This window comes from Nipponia nippon, unplaced genomic scaffold, assembly GCF_047370975.1.
Source record: "Nipponia nippon isolate SJK-2023a ecotype South Korea unplaced genomic scaffold, ASM4737097v1 scaffold_1, whole genome shotgun sequence".
Classification (NCBI taxonomy): Eukaryota; Metazoa; Chordata; class Aves; order Pelecaniformes; family Threskiornithidae; genus Nipponia; species Nipponia nippon.
In genome coordinates this window covers 13,062,264-13,079,061 of record NW_028262290.1, presented here as the reverse complement: position 1 = coordinate 13,079,061, position 16,798 = coordinate 13,062,264, and the positions used below count along the sequence as shown (strand labels likewise).

At 43.4% G+C, this 16,798-nt stretch overlaps 1 protein-coding gene across 3 annotated transcripts in view; it reads left to right on the top strand.

Annotated features, from left to right (window-relative positions):
• Positions 1-12,825, top strand: part of FAM91A1 (family with sequence similarity 91 member A1) — a 37,677-nt gene extending 24,852 nt beyond the window's left edge. For 2 of the 3 annotated variants that reach the window (XM_087746460.1, XM_087746475.1), the window contains one exon: positions 719-3,412. In XM_087746460.1, the coding sequence (XP_087602586.1) occupies positions 719-895 (177 nt within the window). In that variant the 3' untranslated portion in view covers positions 896-3,412. Of the gene's footprint in view, positions 1-718; positions 3,413-12,712 lie in introns of those variants that run through there. The other variant, XM_087746469.1, reaches the window with a different exon arrangement.
• Positions 12,826-16,798: the final 3,973 nt, after the last annotated feature.

Here is a 16,798-nt window from a genome sequence, read left to right as displayed (position 1 = left end):
GCTTAGCTGCTTATGTCCTATGATTCTTTTCTCTAAAATTCTGTCTTTTCAGTAAGGTAAGGAACTTGCAGGTTACTTAACCAGGTAATGTTATGGATGGTGTGACCCTCAAACCGCTTCCTCATGAGAATGTTGGAGATTCCCAGTAGGTTTGAAGCCTTGAAACTATCTGTCAAACAGTTTCAACTGACTTCTGTGCTTATCTTGTAGATACTATCTCTGAGATACACTTTTCTTTATGATGATCTGTATAGAGAGAGAAAAAAAGAAGGTGCTGAAGTGATCTTTAGGCTGAGAAAACCAAACTTCTGGGAAATACAGCTACTCAAAATACAGTCAAGTCAGTGCTTCCAAATATATGTATAGCTCTTAGCACAGTATGGGATAAATAACAGCACCATAGCTGTCCTGAAGATTTTGTAGCTTTATTTCATTTTGCTAGGTTTTTTCTTAAGCCTCAGCCTTCCCTGAAGTTTTCTTGGAAGCCAAATAATGCATGCACAAATGCAGCTCAGGCAACTGTGTGCTTATTTCATGCTTCCCTTTGTTTATTCTGGTTTTACTTCCATAATGATTTGGCATTTATTGGATTAAAGTAGCACACTTCAGAAAGACTAAGTGTATTTGCAGATTAGATTAGCCTGTCATATTCTACCTGTTAAATCCTTCATTGTTTGTCGTCTTTTTAAGACACTTTTTTTCTTCCTTTTGCTTTTAGGAAGGTGTTTCAGCGCTGGATCAGCTCCATGATGCTGGTTCTTCCACTTCACTTTTGCAGCCTATTTCTGCAGATCTGGGTGTTCCACTTCCTGCCAAGAATCTCATGTTCAAAGAAGGTGTATTATCTGAGTGGAACGGATGGTCCCCTTCTGCAGTTTTTTTCAACCACACCTAAGGAACAGGTCAAATAGGGATTCTCATGCATTGATCACTAAATGCCTTTCTTCTATTATGGTTAATTCCTAGTGCCAACCACTAAGAAGTGTACCGCTGCTGCAGCATAACCCATGTGAAAGTAGTGTTACAAAAATGTGTTGTGTTGCAGTATTGGGGAAATGCTTAAACCGTCTAGAACTTGTTACTCATTACTGCATATCTTGCTGCAACAGAGAGCTTTTTAGCTGTCAGCACTATTTTTATCTTGAGACAATCTTTCTTTTATAACTAAACATGCCCTTTCTAGGCTTTCTGATGATTGTTAAATTTCTATGCTGTCACCACAAAATTGCAATAGTAGTTTTCTATGTTCGTTACTCAGACATAAATTCTGTTTAGTTTTGTACTGTACTATTGAAAATCTTCCTGTATAAAGGTAAGAGATTTGGCTCTTCCTCTGAAAGCTCAGTGATACCTACTGTTAAAAAAAAAAAGTGTCATGGTAGGGGCATTAAGGATTGTTGAATTCTGTAGGTCAGATTAACACTGGGGCCTTGACAAATCAGTACAATGGGAAGAGATTTGATGCTTACAGGAGGCTGAGTTAGTGCAAACTCAAAGGCCTGCTGATGACTTAAGGCCACTTTGAAGATGAGTGGTACACTTTCATCTCTGGGAGAATTTGATGGAGTTGTGGAATTACGGAAGGGCTGAAGTGGTTGGCTCTGTTCATGGGATTCTTCATGATAATAGATTCATCTTGCTCTTTGTATGAAACCAGGAATGTCTGAGATTTGATCACACTGGGAGTTAGTCCCTCATTGTTACTTGAAACTGGTGATGATTGCTGTAGGAAAACTCCTCATGTCGTAAGTTGAGTTTAACTAGATCTGTCCTGTTGATTAATGTTTGAAAGAACAGAGCTCTTGATTTTTCACATGACAGTCATTAGCAAAGGAAGAACAGCAGAGGATGTGTAGGCAGAGACTTCTCTGAATCTGTTTTCCTTGAACCATTAGTTGCTGATTATGACAAACATTAACAGTGAGCTATTTAATCTAAAATCATGTTCTGACTGTGTTTGTAGGGGATGATTTTATGTAGCATGATTTCACTTTGTTTATATTAGGCATTAACAACTTCTTGCCAGCTTAAAAATAGTCTGTCCTGTTTAGCACACAAGGAGAACAAGAGAGGTAAAATGTTAAGACTTTTAACCCAGCTGTCTAAAGTACTCTGCCAACTCTCTTCTTTACTGGAACTGCCTTGTTTTAAATAGTCATAATTAAAAATGAGACTTAATCATCCTGTCGTTACTAGCCTACAATAGATAATGGACCAAGAATCCGTGGCACAGATGATGCTGGACAACAGCAAGGAGCAAAATGGCAACATTTGGGTTTGTATCCTGTTCTGCATGGCTGTAAGAAAAAAACATGACAGAAGTTTGAAAAGGACAAACATACCACGATAGGATAATGGAGTGGCTTCAGTTACAACTGTGAAAATTCCATTCTTCTTTTTTTCCTTTGCTTTATATACATTCCTAAAGTGTAAGTGTAGGACTTGCGCTCTAAGAAACTGGAGGTCTGTAGTACTTCAGTTTGCTCAGTGCTGCTTTCTGACATCTGTTTTGGTTTTGTATTTTACCAACAGCAGCTGAACTTAGTATTCTGTGTATATTACAGAGCTGGATTATCTATATAAAGTTGATCATTTACACTACAGTGACTTTTGTACTGGATGTGCATACTCTCCATAGCGTTTTTTTTCAGTTGCCTTATTTCCTTCAAAAGAAATGAAAGAGGAATTGGATGTCAATCCGCTAGAAATGGCAGAGGAAACATTTGCTGTGAGAATTGTTATGTTGAGATTAAGCCAATATCTAGCACTGTAGAGGAACTAAGCAGTAGGTGATGGCTTACACTTTCAGTACTATAGATGTTACTTTAAGTGCGACAGTGAGCTGTAGTAGATGAGCTAGTTTGGCGTATTGTATCGAATTTTGCCATGCACTGTCTATACTAGTATGTAAAGTGATGATAGCGCAAGTTGTGTGGAAGTTTGAAAATGGATGAAAATTTCTTGTTCTCACTACGTATTCTTCAGCGTTACTAAGTGAAGGATACCCTTTGTTATTAGGTTGTCTAAAGTAAAGTTTCTAAATAAAAGTAGCCTGCTCTTCAGAGTTGTTGAACACCCATAAATCTTACAGTTAATGGTGAGAATTCCAGATATGTTGCAGTTTTTTAGAACTCAAGCCACTCTAATTTAGGTGCTTCAACTCTAGTTTAGAAGCTTAAATGTTCAAGTCTGCATATCTGAAGTTTACTGAATAGATTGCAACCAAAGAAGTGCATAAAATACCTGAAACTCAACTACAGGTCCAGTGCTTGGGATGGTTCAGAGGCTTTACTCAAAGTATGTGACTTTTGTTTTAAATATGGTGTAAAAAAAAAAAAAAAAGATCTCAAAGATCTTCATACCAAAAGAATCTATTTTATATTGTATTGCAAATAAAGACAAATTAAATCAATTTCTTTTCTTCAGGTAGTTTTATTGACAGTGGGGAAAATCACATGCATTACACACTGTAAAGCTGTTGAAGTTTCTGTCTTCAGCAAGATTTTTAACTTGCAGAAGAGAGGTTGGTTTTGTGCTCTGGCACAACCCAAGTAGTATTCAATCTAGGTGAATATACCTGAAGATGTTCAGGAGCCAACTAGAAAGTGTGCTATGTTTGTTTTCAGGTTTTTCTATCATGACTTATGTCACAGTTCTCTTTTTTTCTCTTCCATCATTGTTCTCAAATTTTCCTTGGTCAGTGTTCCAAATGGTTTGTATTTTGAAGGTTTTAAACTATGATTGTAACTAAATACAGTTGCACTCTTCTGGTGTGACATTGTTAATACGATACATTGAATTGTACAAAGTCTGTGTTCAATTAAATTATTGGCACATGTAAGAAATGTTTACAAATAAATGTGATGTAGGTCAAACCACACGCGGAATCCTTCACATGCAGTAGTTCTCTTCCTAGGCACAGCACTAAAATGTCACTCTTCGACGGTAGTGCTCAAGACTACCAAATGTCACCAAAGTGTCTTTTTCCCATATGCGTGCAATTCTGCAGAAGTGCCCTTTAATCAATGGAAACCCCGTAGTTTATTGTAGTCTTCTCCATACCGCATGCTTAACCTCTAAGAAGGGAAAGGACAAGAGGATGATGTGTGCGCTCTCTCCTCGTTCAGCCACAATCTAAACCTGTAGCGTTCGATACTTGAAGGCACTTGTGCATGTGGTATCTTACCCGTTTTCTTTGACAAAAGACATTTTTGACTGGGAACTTGGAAGAAATGAGACCAAAATAGTAACTTGTTTGTTTCTTTGAAGTAATCCAGGCCCAGGATTCATTTTAGCAGTACAACTGCAGAGAGTCTGACTGTTTGATTACAATATAAAGAAGAAATACAGACCTAGATGGTGAAAGAAACCTAATAACCTCCATCTTGGGTTTAAACGTTCCTTTATTCTATCTCAGATTTTCTTGAGAATGTGTATTTAACTACTTTTTTCTTCTTCCCCCTCCCTTCCCCTTGACCTTAAGTCCTTCTGTTCCACTTGGAATACTCTAAATGCATGCTTCTAGCTTCGTCATTGTGATAGAGCTCAAGGCTCCTTTTGGACCACAGATGAAATGTATCTGGTTTTATTGTTCAGCACTTAAAGCTAATATTAATCCTCCCCCTCCATCCCCTGGAGCAAAGCCAAGGTTTTTAATGCTTCTTGAAGAAGGCTTTGGGTGACTTTGATCAAGATCACTTGCTTATGAACTACTTGGTACAAGATGCCTTTTGGAAATGGGCCTTCTGGTGAGCTGGGACTGGGTAGGCTTTAAGAATTGAGCTGGGCTCAGAGACCTAAAGTACTTCTGGGGCTGCAGGGAGGTACGCAGCTCCGGGTTCCATTGCTGTCTTCAGCAACACAGGCTTTAGGGTTGCAGGTAACTCCTTGTATCCTTGATTCTTTCTGTTGGGTGATTTTGTACAGCTTCACAAAAGTGAATCAAAAGTATCGCCGTGCGAATAGGATGATGGAGGCATTAGTTAATGACAGCTTTAATGAATACTGATGTTGGATTCCTGCAAATTAATGGAGACTTTATTTGTTTAATCGTTGTCTCTTTACATTATGGATCTATGTCCTGTATCTCTAGGCTCTCCCTCTCCATCCTTTGCTTTCCCCTCCATCCTCCCAACCACTGAAAGAAAACTTGTTCCCAGTCCAAGCGGAGCTGTGACAGAACCTCAAAATAGGTGCACAGGTGCCCCATGTTTTCTCCTAATTTCTTTCTGTACTGCAGCAATGTAATTTCTTACAATTGCTTATTTGTCTTTTTTTCTTCTTAATTTTTTTCCCTGCAAAGGATATAAGGAAAAGGTGGGGTTTTTGCAATTAAGACAGTCAGGTACCAGAGCAGGCTGCCCAGAGGTGGTGTGCAGCCTCCATCCCTGGAGGTTTTCAAAACCAGGCTGGATAAAGCCCTGAGCAGCTTTATCTGATCTCATGGCTGACCATGGTCTGAGCAGGAGGCTGGGCTACAGACCGCCTGAGGTCCTTTTCAACCTCCATTGCTCTATGCTCCTGGTTATAAAATACATAAAGTGATTTTATACACTTGTTTTTAAGTAGGGCAGGGACAAATGCTAGACAAAACTCAAAAGTGTGGGTTTGGAGAACACTAGTATAGCAGAACATACAGCCAGTAATACAGCACAACACATTTTTTGTAAAACTATGGGGTTCACTGCTCCCGAACTACCAGCATCAGACCAGCTTTATGAACACGGTGTTTGTGTGGTACCAGCTACTTTGAGCCAGTGACAAGAAAACTTGATAGCAAGAAGGCGACTGGGGCTAGAGCCCAGGGCAGCAGCAAAGTGCTGAGGACTGAGACCTTGCAGGAGGAGAGAGTGGATGGAGATGGGAGCGACCAAACGAGGGTGATGCTTCTGAGAAGGGCAATGAGGAGACGTGTGGCCGCAGCAACTTGTAAGTTGTTGATGTATTTCCAGGGGCTGTCTTACCTGCTGGTGTCTGGTGTGGGGGACTTGACCGCTTTCCTCGTCCAGCAGCGCTGAATGGCTTCTGTGGCCTCAAGCTCTGGGGGTGAGTTTTGCTGCTGAGAAACCCACAGCGCTGCTTCAGCTGTGGCTGTCCCACAGCAGTCAGTTTTCCTTTGTTGCTCCGGTAGGCAGGTCAATACCAGAAGGTTTTTTGGTGGTTACTGGGCAGCTAACCTGATTTCCTATTGGAAATAGGAAAATGGCTGCTTTTCTATTGACTTTTCTATCCTATTGTGTTTGGGTTTTTTTTCCTGAGGTGAAAGAGAGAAATGCTAATGAACTGGCTGAATCCTTTATTTCTAGATGTAGCGTACCCATAGGAAACATCCCAGCTGAAAAGATGCACCATGAGAAGCTGTTAAGGGATCTGTTGCAAGGTTTCCGTAGGTTGTTCCATTGTGTCTTCTGAATTGCTTCTGCCTGGTATGAATCAATGATAATATCACTTGAGAACAGTGGTTTCTGTGTTTGTCTTGTTTCAACCTATTCGCAGTTTTGTTTGTAAATGAATAAGGGTTTAGTTCTTTTACAGTTTTATCATCATAGGACTTGAACTTGTTTTTCCTGGGCTGTAGCTTTTGCTTGCTTTCCTTCTCTAGACAGAAAAGCTATCATGTTTTCTGCGGTGCCCATTTTCTTCTTGATGTTTTGTTTCCTGCAGGATTTTGCACTGCAGCCTCAGCTTTTTACCTGTGGCTGCCCTACACGTCCCTCCTGGTTGCTTTACACTGCGCTTGTGCAAAAATCTAACCTTGAATCTCTGCTTATGTTTCTCCTGTTATTAATAATCTTTATGTGGGGTTTATTCCTTGTCTAAAGCCTTTGGCAAGCTCAGAACTTACTTTCATCACAGTTATTGCATAAAATCCTATAAGGGGGTGAGGGGACCTCTGTTATTCTGTTTTCCATCACAGTGGACATGAGCTTTTGCCCCAGCCGTGAGTCTGCCACTTAGGCCACCCGTTTGAAGGGTAGCATTGCAGGCATTGATAGCTCTACATTTCTGTGAGTTCTCTGGGCCTTTACTTCCAAGAAGCTGCTGAATTCAGACACGGGTTCTGATTGAATGATTTGGCTTGGCAAGACACTGTTCTGTTGTTCCTTTGATTTGTTAGTATGCTTCTTCAAAAGCTACAGGACAGTGGGGTCCCTGGTCCTGAGAACAGAGAGATTTACAAACAACGGGAAGAATTAAGTCACTCGTCAGGAATAAAATGTTCCACGTGACATCGATGCTAAACTTGCAGTGGTTTGTAAGCTGTTCCGTAGTGTGTATAGCCTGTGACACACATAGCATGTATGTAAGCCACGAGGTTGAGAGAGTGGAGTCTTGGCCGAGCATTGTTGACTGTAACGAGTCGTTGCAGTAGAAGGAATATATTCAACTGGGAAACAGAAATGGAAATGAAAAGAAGCTAATTATGAGAGCAGGGAAGGAATAATGGTCTAGAAAAAGTCCTGGGAGAAAGGGGGAAGTGTCTGTCTGACCTGTTGTATCCTAGAGCTCACTCTTACAGAATAGAGACCTGGAAACGGGCCTTTTCATTACAAGTCCTAAGGGACCATTCCTACCCCAAAAAATCTGGGAAAGAAGTTAGACACAGAAATGAGAGGTCTCGAGCATGTTAGCACGGAGTAGAAATAGAATTGGAAAAGCACTCTCATGGTTTATTTTTCCAGCTCTCTAAACTCCTTCAAACAATTGATGTGAATTGGCCTGGATTGCATTTTCACTCTGTGTAAAAACAAAACACGTTTTGCAAATGAGTGATGAGGTATTATTCCAATCATTTTTTTTTTAAATTAAATGAGATCAAGTAGCTGTCATACTCTGAAATCACATACTTGTTTCAGTGGACGGTGCAGCGTGAGTGATGCGCCAGACTTGCCAGATTGAGGTTTCTAGGCACACAAACGTCTTGCCCTGTAGGTGTCAGCACTTCTTTTGTTATTGTCTTCCAGCAACAGGCAGCATCAGGAAAAAACAGTGGATTTGGGGTTTCTTTTGTTAAAAGTATTCTTGAAGTGGATGTTGTTTGCTAGCGAACGCTAAGGCAATTTTTTGTAATCGGCAGAGCTCTGCTTACTCAATAAAGAAGCTTCAGAAAATAGACTTGGTTAAAATGTTACTTGCAGAATACCATATAGCTGTTTCTAAAACTAAATAATAGGACTAAGCCTTTGGCAAATATTGATATGACGAATGACATTCATCAGTTGTAATGAACTTGTTGATTCCATAAGCATTGCCATATACGACAGCGTCTCTAGGTTCAGCATTAGCTCCAGGTTGGCCAAGTTCTGGCTTTTGAAGCAGAGCCAGGAACCTCTGAGGGAAGGATGGGGTATAGGAGTTTGTTACTCCTTACGTGCAGCTGGTTCACATTCATGTTTGTTCTTTTGCTGCAAACCCAACGAGGGCAGGCTTACCCTAACTCAGCTTCCCTGGAGGACTTGAGTCCAGCTCTGGAAAGGTGGTTCAGTGCTGAGCAAATGCGTGGGACTCGACTGTCTGAGCAACCTGGGTCTGAGACACCTTGGAAATAGGAGGAATGTGGTTTTAGCCCAACTCTGTTTACATAAGATTTTTTCTAATCGTGATTGAAGAGTGAGTTTGAAATGTCTTTTTAATGCATAGATAGAAAATTGGCTTGGAGCATCCTCTCTCTTGGACCTGGTACTCCCTCAGGTGCCTGGCAAGTCTGACAGTGCTAGTGTAGCCATTTGATTTGGAAATAAATTGGGATTTGTATTCAGAAGACAGCTGAAGCTTGGTTTTGTGGTGTTCCTTGCACTTGGCTGGCAATTTGTCTAGACTGTCTCTGTACTTCTGACCTTGGGAATTACGAAAGAGAGCTCTTTTCCTTGGCTCTTGCCTCCAAGGCAGTCCGATAAAGTATTATTCGCTGAATTTCCATACAGCAGTTTCTAAAGTACTCATTTCTTTGGCTAACAAATCTGATTATGTTGGCTCATATTCTTCATTAGACCAATGTTTCTTGCCCTCTTCCTAGAGAGCTGATTTTACAACTATGCAGAATATGTCCTGAGGGGGCTGACTATGGCAGTGACGAAACTGAAGGTTCATCCATGGTAACGCACACGTGATAATGTTTCAGAAGTGGGAAGGAGATGTTGTGTTTTCATTTCTAGTCTTCAGAGTGGATGCATCTCAAATCCGTTATTAAACAGATGGCAGGATCTATAATGGAGGTGCTCTGTATGTTTTTCTTCAGGCTAGCTGTACAGGAGGTGAAGGTGCTGTGGGGTATGAGCAAAGCACGATAAAATAGAGCCAGTTCCTCTGGACAGGATGGTCTGGAGACTATGTTTTGACTTGAGTTCATGCACTGAAATAATGAATTTGTCTATGTCAAGCTTGTGGACTGAGTTGGTGGAGCCAGCAGCTCCTGGGGACGTCGCTGAGCTTGTTTTAAGTGAGGTGAGTTGGGCAAAGGCAGCCTGCCCTGTGCAAAGCCAGAGGCAGCGGAGAGCTCGGCCGTGGCTACGAAATACACCCACGAGGCTGCATAAATACACGGGGTGCCTGAGCCAACCTCTGCTTACGGAAACTGGGGGAGGGCTGAGGTGAGAGACCCAGGTCAATCAGCTTGTGCCAAGGGAGATGCCTGTGTGAAGCTGCACATGGACACCTTCTCTGCACGCTTTGTGTAAACTTGCACTTTAGATGACCAGAATTGAAACTGGTTGGGAGCTTTTTACAAACAGTCCTGGATAGAAAATGCTGATTTGCTGAAAGGGAACTTCATGGGCCCGACATGCCTGTATGTGTGTGATGGACCCTTTTTCCCTGCAGCGGAGGGATGTCTGCAGGGTGCTTAATCCCTGCTCTGAACCAGGTGTGCATTACTCCAAAGTGGTATGCTCTTCTTTGCTGTAACTAGTGTAATTCATATAAATAGCTGCATATTATGGAAAGAAACTCTGTAGCTTACAATTAGGGGGAAAAAAAATGAGCATCCCATGCAGAATTATTTATAGTCCTTGCTCTGAGTTGGGCAGAACAGCTGCTTCGTTTATCAAGGGAAAAATCTAGATAATGCTTTCTTAGTATGGAGAACAAACTGTTACTTTTTTCATAAACTGATTTTTAACTCCCAGCCAGTGGTACCACTGCCCTGCTGATACTGGAAAAGTACGAACTGCTGCCTGACAGGGTTTTAATAGGATGCAAACAGCAGGCAGGGCTTCTCCAACAGGGCTGCAGAGAGCAGCCTTGCATTTAAAAAACAAGAGACTAATCTATTGCGGAGAAGTGCTGTTGTGGCTGCTCCTACTAGGTTAGGAGTGAGAGCAGCTACCCAGAAGCTCCTGATTTTAGAAAAAAGTACTTTTGTTTTTCTAAACAGGCCCTCTCCCCTCCTATCCCTGTTCCTGGCTGAATCTCCATCTGCAGAGAGTGGATGAGCTGCTTGTGAAGGTGTTAAGCTTCTGACTGCAGCTCCCGGCTTGGCTTCTCGCTTTTACTTTGTCTTTGTGAGTGCTCACAGGGCAGAAGCGGCTTCTCGCCGTGTGCCGGTGCAGTGCCTGCAGCAGTGGTCCCTAGCTGTCCACCAAGGACCCTGGGAGGTATCGGCGTGGTGTGCCTGGCAGCCTGCGAGCCGCATCCCCGCCTGGCCGATTGCCTTTTCTCAGAGATGATGGTTTGTACTGCTCAAACAACCCATCTGCCAACATCTGCATGTGCTTGCTTGCAGTCAGTGTGAATACATCCAGGGGGCAAAGACCTTCACTCCCTCTTGCTTAAAAGGGACCCCTGGACTGCTGCAGCAGCGCAGCCCAAGTAGACGTCCCCAAAAGCGGAGTTTCATCCCTGTGTCCAACCCCTTTGGACCATCCCACGTCAGCAAAACAAGGCTGGATTCCCTGCTGCTCTCGCAGTGGGGCCAGTGTTGGCTGGCTTGTTGCAAACCCAAGCTGGTGGCACGGCGTGATGGATTATCTTATGTCGTTTGTAGACAGGTGTCCCCTGGGCTCCGGGTTCTGATTTGGTTTTTTGTGGGCTAACAGTCAGACGTACAGTCAGGTAATATTTTGTGGGAGGAGGGAAGGGGAGAGAGGAAGAAATGATTCTTAGTGTGTAGATCTTATTAGACCTGAAGAAAAAAAACCTTAGGAATTTTTAATGCTCTTAATAGATTTCCATTTGCTTGAGTAGAGAAGAGCTCAGGTGGATTTCTTAAAATATTTAGATGATCAGTTTAGTGTGATTGAACACTGTGTGGTCTGCCAATGAAGAAAGTTGCCATGATGGAAAAAAATCTCCCCTTCTGAGCTCTATTAGTCTGTGCTGAGATCAATTAGCAGTGCTGGTGAGGTGATTCAAGGGAAGGAGTCTGACGCTGGGGTACCTCTGGGCTCTTAGCAGGGCTGCGGGGGGAGAAGAGTAGAAGTAGATGGTACCACGCAACTGAGGGGACTTACAGGAATTTTATTGCTCTCACTGCTGCATTTCCATGCCGGGACTGCTGGGCCAGGATTGCTTTTGCAGATCTTTCCAGTCCATTTCCTCTGGCTCTGCTGTCAAACCCATGACTTGCTCCATGTTGCTATTCCAGCACATAACAGCTCTTTGGAAAGGGTTTTTCCCCACGACAGAGCTGCGCTGTGTCTCCCAGCTGCGGCTCCTGCCTGTGCCTCGCTGCACTCCTCCCCTTCCCTCTCACAGCGCCTGTACTGTGCTGGACGAGAAGGGATGGAGATGAAATGCATCCCAAACAGCTCCTGAACATCTCAGGGTCTTGTCATCTCAGATGGCTTCAGAAAAGTCTGTCCAGGGACCCGGGGCTGGAAGGGACAGCTGGGCCACTGGGCAGCCATGGCCACTGGCTATTTAATAACTAGCAGAGAGGGCTCTGATAGAGCTGCACTCTCCCTGTAAGAAGGAACGGTGTCTCCTGAGGGTATGCACTGATAACTGAGTCTTTCAGAGCTGCAAAGCTGTATGCAGCCATTATATTTGGAAGGATTGCTCCATGCATGAGAAAAAATAAGACTGATATTGGCAGAAGCCTTGCAAAGTGTTAGACACAGAGGGTTACATGTGGGGAAAAAATGCAGCAAGCTTTTTTTACCACCATGGACTCCTTTTAACTGTTATGTTGTGTTTGTCACTGAAATAAATCTTTCCAATCGTAACCACTATAAATTTTAATTTTTCTAGAGCAGGGAATTGAATGTCATCTTGGGAAGAGGTAATTATGCTTCAAAGTGGAGTCGTCATTCTGGAATAGGGTTATTTTTAATCTGGGATTAGGTACCCCCATGGGGGAGTTACACTGGCATACCTGCACTGCCTGATCACTCTGCTGGAGTGTTCCTGCCCCTTCCCCTGTCCTCGTATGGTCTTACAGGTTTCATCTACTTAAAGTTTGCTTTGTCCTACATTATGGTCCCCAAGGTCTAAAAATAGGAGCTAATTTAATAGCAAGCTTCAAACTGCCAATCAAGCTTTACTTGCAGATCAAGGGAAAAATGACAGAAAACCTTCAAATGCTTCAAAGAAGTAATTAGATTAGCCTAACTGTCAAGTAAGGGTTTCTTTTTTAATCATCATATATGTTTGGTAATGACTGTAGCTATCCTCCTGGGCCAGGCTTAGCTTGAAAAAAAAAAAAAAAAGCAATTTTGCAGAACTGGGCTCCTACCTTCAAACTAGTTTTGACTTTTGCCAATAACTTTATTGACAGATGGGATGCAACCACCCCTTCCTGCCTCCCATCCTGTGTTCCTTGGTGGATTTCTGCCCTGGGGAGCTTTGCAGAGGTTGGACACCCTGCAGGTTGCTCGCTGTGCAAAGCGGCTCTGCAGGGACCCATCTCTGTGTGCAGAGACTGGTCCAGCCTGGCTGATTTCAACCTGATTTAATGGATTATTAAGAAGGCGCCTCCAGCTCCTGAACTCACATGGTGGTAAGTCAAAGCAGTGGGGTGGCTGAAATGGTGGCCAGCTGGGGCTTGGTGGCGGTGGCTCTGTGGATGATGCCACCACAGGTGGCTGCTGTGGTTGAGACGTGCATGAACTGAGCGTGTTTGTGCTCCAATTCCTTTAGTTTTTATAGTCTTTTTATAGTCTTTTCTTTTAAAAAATGTTTAAAGGAGGAGGGGACGGAATGGCCTGTGACACTGAAGTGTCCCTGGATATCACTTCCCACCTGCGAATATTTCATGCGGAGTTGTGGCTTTTTATGGCGGCTCCAACGACCCAGTTTTCTCTCTCCACTTCTCAGACACTCGATACATGCATACAGCGGTGGGATGAAAAGGTTTCCTCTTGGGTTTCGTAGAAATCCTAGGAGAAATTGTAAATCTACGTTTTGAGCATGGTTTCTATATATTTTAAATGTCCACTGTGAGGATATATACCTCTCATCTCCTTGCTGTGATCCCATAGCCAGATACCTAAGGGTCCCCTGGTTTCAAAGGCCAGTCCCAGGAAAGAGCTTTCTTGAATTATCTGGGGCTATAGAGCAATTACAGCCTCGGCTCATTTTACCCTGACAAAATGGTCAAAATTTGCATTTGGGGAGCGCTTTGCAATTCTTTTGCCCTGATGTGAATGATTGGCACTGGCGTTTTGTACTGGGGGTGAATTAGGATCATTTACTAACTTACTGCTTTTGCAGAATGATGAAAGTGTTGTCCCTGGAGTGGGTTTACTTTTTCATGTGACAGGCTGGGGGGAGCACTGCCGCTTGCTGCCTTTGGAAATGTCCTGCTTAGGAGCCACTGTGGGAAATGATCAAAAACAAATTTCCTTGCAGCAGATTTGGTTTGAAAAGGTTGTGGAAATTGATGGGTGCAGGAAAAACTGGGTGCAGGAGCTCAAGTTCTGACATTAGCCCTGCTGCTGGCTCCCAACGGGCCTTTGCAAGTTGCTTCTCTGCCTCTTTTCTTGTCTGTGAGATGCAAATATAACATTATTGGCCTCGCTGCCATCACCTCTGCAAAACCTCTTATGGAGGATACAGGTAGTAAAAGAGCATTTGTATTGCTGCAAGTGCAGCGAAGGGAGCCCAGCTGAATTAGCTATGTTCTTGCTCTCCTGGGGATGCTTTAGCAAGGCCGATGCTTGCCGGGTCCTTGGGCCAGCTGTGCTGAGCTCCCTTCTGCTGCAGGAAATCTGCTAGCTCAAATCGGGCTTATCTTAGGGCTTTGTGATTTCCCCGGCAGGTTCAGTCTCCTTCCCTCAGAGGAGCTCAGCAAGGCAGCACGTGGGGAGGCTGGGCTGCAAGGCTTTGCAGCATGCCTGGGCACCCTGACCTATGTAATAAGCCAATCTAATACGCTTAACACGCAGCTCATTGGGACTAGTTGGGGTTAGGTACGTTTCCAGCCTGAGGACAACAGGGAGTGATCTTGTACCCTGTTGTTCAGCTGCTCTTGTATTGCCTGACTCCGATAAACCATCACGGTGTTGTGGAAGTAACAAGCACTGCCCTCTGCGGGTGCTTTCTCATTTTGCCACCCCGAGCTACATGGCATTTTAATGTAGCTGTGCACTTCCCAGTTATGATTGTGGAAGGCAATGCAGAGGTCTGGGTGCTTGAGATTCAGTTCATTACCCTAACCTTTCTGTACCTCTGTCGTCTTAACTGTGAGCTATGGTGGGGTGAAGGAGAAGAACCGGAGAATGGTTGGCTTTGGATATTTAGAAATTGAAGGGGTTTGGTGGCACTGAAGGGGACAAGTTTAGTGGCTGTCCCCAGGATCCCCCCAGTCCTGCACGTACAGACCAGGGAGCGTGCTCTTGAATTTTGTAGCAGCACCTATAGCTGTCCGTGTCCAACCCTGATCTAGATGCTGACATTGCTGTAGGTGATAAACACAGTCACTAGGATCCCAGTAGGCTTTTTCTTTCCTTCTCCAAACAAATCTAAATTTCTATGTAATGACGAATCTATCATGCTAATTACAGCTGTGGAGAAAGGTTAGCCCTGTCCGTCAACAACTCATCTGCATTGCTGAGGCACAGGTCAGACCCAGGAAGGATCTATTTCTGCTGCAGGTCTGTATTTAATCACGGTAGCCGTTCTAGGCTTTATTATTTTAACAGCACAGGCAACCTCTGTTAATTCATGTTGTATTGCTGTGCCTGTCACACATGGGCTTGAGGCTTCAGTGCTCAGCGGCTTCTCAGGCTGTGTGCGGCTGCCTGCGATGGGTGATGTGGGGAGCAGGCTCAGGGCAGAGATTGCAGTTTTGTGGGAAAGAGACTGCTTAAACCAAATGAAAATGAATGAAGGTGTTCTGAGGTTTGGGATGTCTCATTAATACTTCAAAATAGAGCTCCTAGCTCCAAAAATTACAGAATCATGCTGTGTATTAAGTCATTTTGCTGCAGGCTTATCTTTGCCCTAAGTGGGATAGAAGAGAATGACTATGACTGCATTGTGCCATTTTATTTGCAAATAAAAACAGGCAGGCTAACAGGGACTTTGCTATAAGCAGTATAATAAACCATTATATAATATATTTAATAATAATAATAAAGAAGATACTTCACCCCTGAAGGCTGCATTTCTAAGGAATTATGACAAGGTCAGAAAGGTCTTGCAGCTGGCACTCTGATGTTTGCATGGTAGCTGCAGAACACAGTGTCAATGGTCTAGAAGTGATGGAGACTTCTTCCCCTCGACTTACCCTGGGTTGCTGCCACAGCTCTTGCCAGGGCTCGAGTCAGCAGAAGGTCGAATGTGGGTGAATGGAGGGAGATGCCCCAGAAGCTTTGCCCTGCCTCTCTATTGGGCTGGGTCTAAAAAGCACCAAGCCCTAAAGGAATGAATTTGCCATGGATTTGCAAACTGGACTGAACTTACAACTTTAATTGCCCAGAAAGCTCCTGGAAGGTTGTTCTGCATCCTGCATAGCAGGGACAGCCCCATCTTTGTTGTGAAGAGCTCTATGCAATGTCGCCTGCTGCTGCTGCAACTTAGGGGTTCTGATGGATAATTTTATATGAAGTGGTAGGGAAGTCATGTACGTATCTGTGTAACAGGCGTATATAGTGCCACATATGTGTTCCTTTCTTCTATACCCTCTTTCCCTGCTCTGAAACATGTTCCCTGTCAAATGCCTCTGGAGGAAACGCTCTCAGACTGGTGAGTCTCTACATGTGAAACGCAGAAAAGCCTCCTACCCTGTCAGGGACCCTCCCTGGGGGATCCACATCATCTGTTTCTGTCAGATACTTTTAAGAGACAGATCTTAAATATATAAATTCATAGCAAAAACTCATCTTTGTCCCACCGGTAAGTTGATTAAAAGCCCTATACTTAAATACTGAAGAGCGAAGAAGAAACCAGAGATTTTAATGAATAGCTTGGAGCTAATTAAAATCTAAATCTCGTAATCCTGTGAAAACAGCTCAAATTTCTGTGCTAGGTGCTGCCTCATTTCAAGACAGATAATACCAAATTCTCATGAAGTCACTAAAATTGGCCAAAGTGGTCATTGTTCCATGTGCTATTGGAGACGCAGCATTCAAGTGTCCAGCCAGCATGAGGCTTTCCAACCTAAAAAAATCATGAAATCTGAGAAAACTACGCTGAGGGATTTTTGCCTTTGATTGTAGAATCGGCAATTTTTGTTCAGGTCATGGGCCAGGACTAGGTTTTCTAAAGCATGAATGTGATAATCGAGCGCAGCCACGTGGCTCCAGGAGGAAACCCTGAAGTTGTCATTATCTGTGGCACCAATTATGCAGCAAGACAGCTTTCTGAATCTCTCTCACTTTCAGCAATAAAAAAATGGTTATTTGTATCACCAGTGGCAATG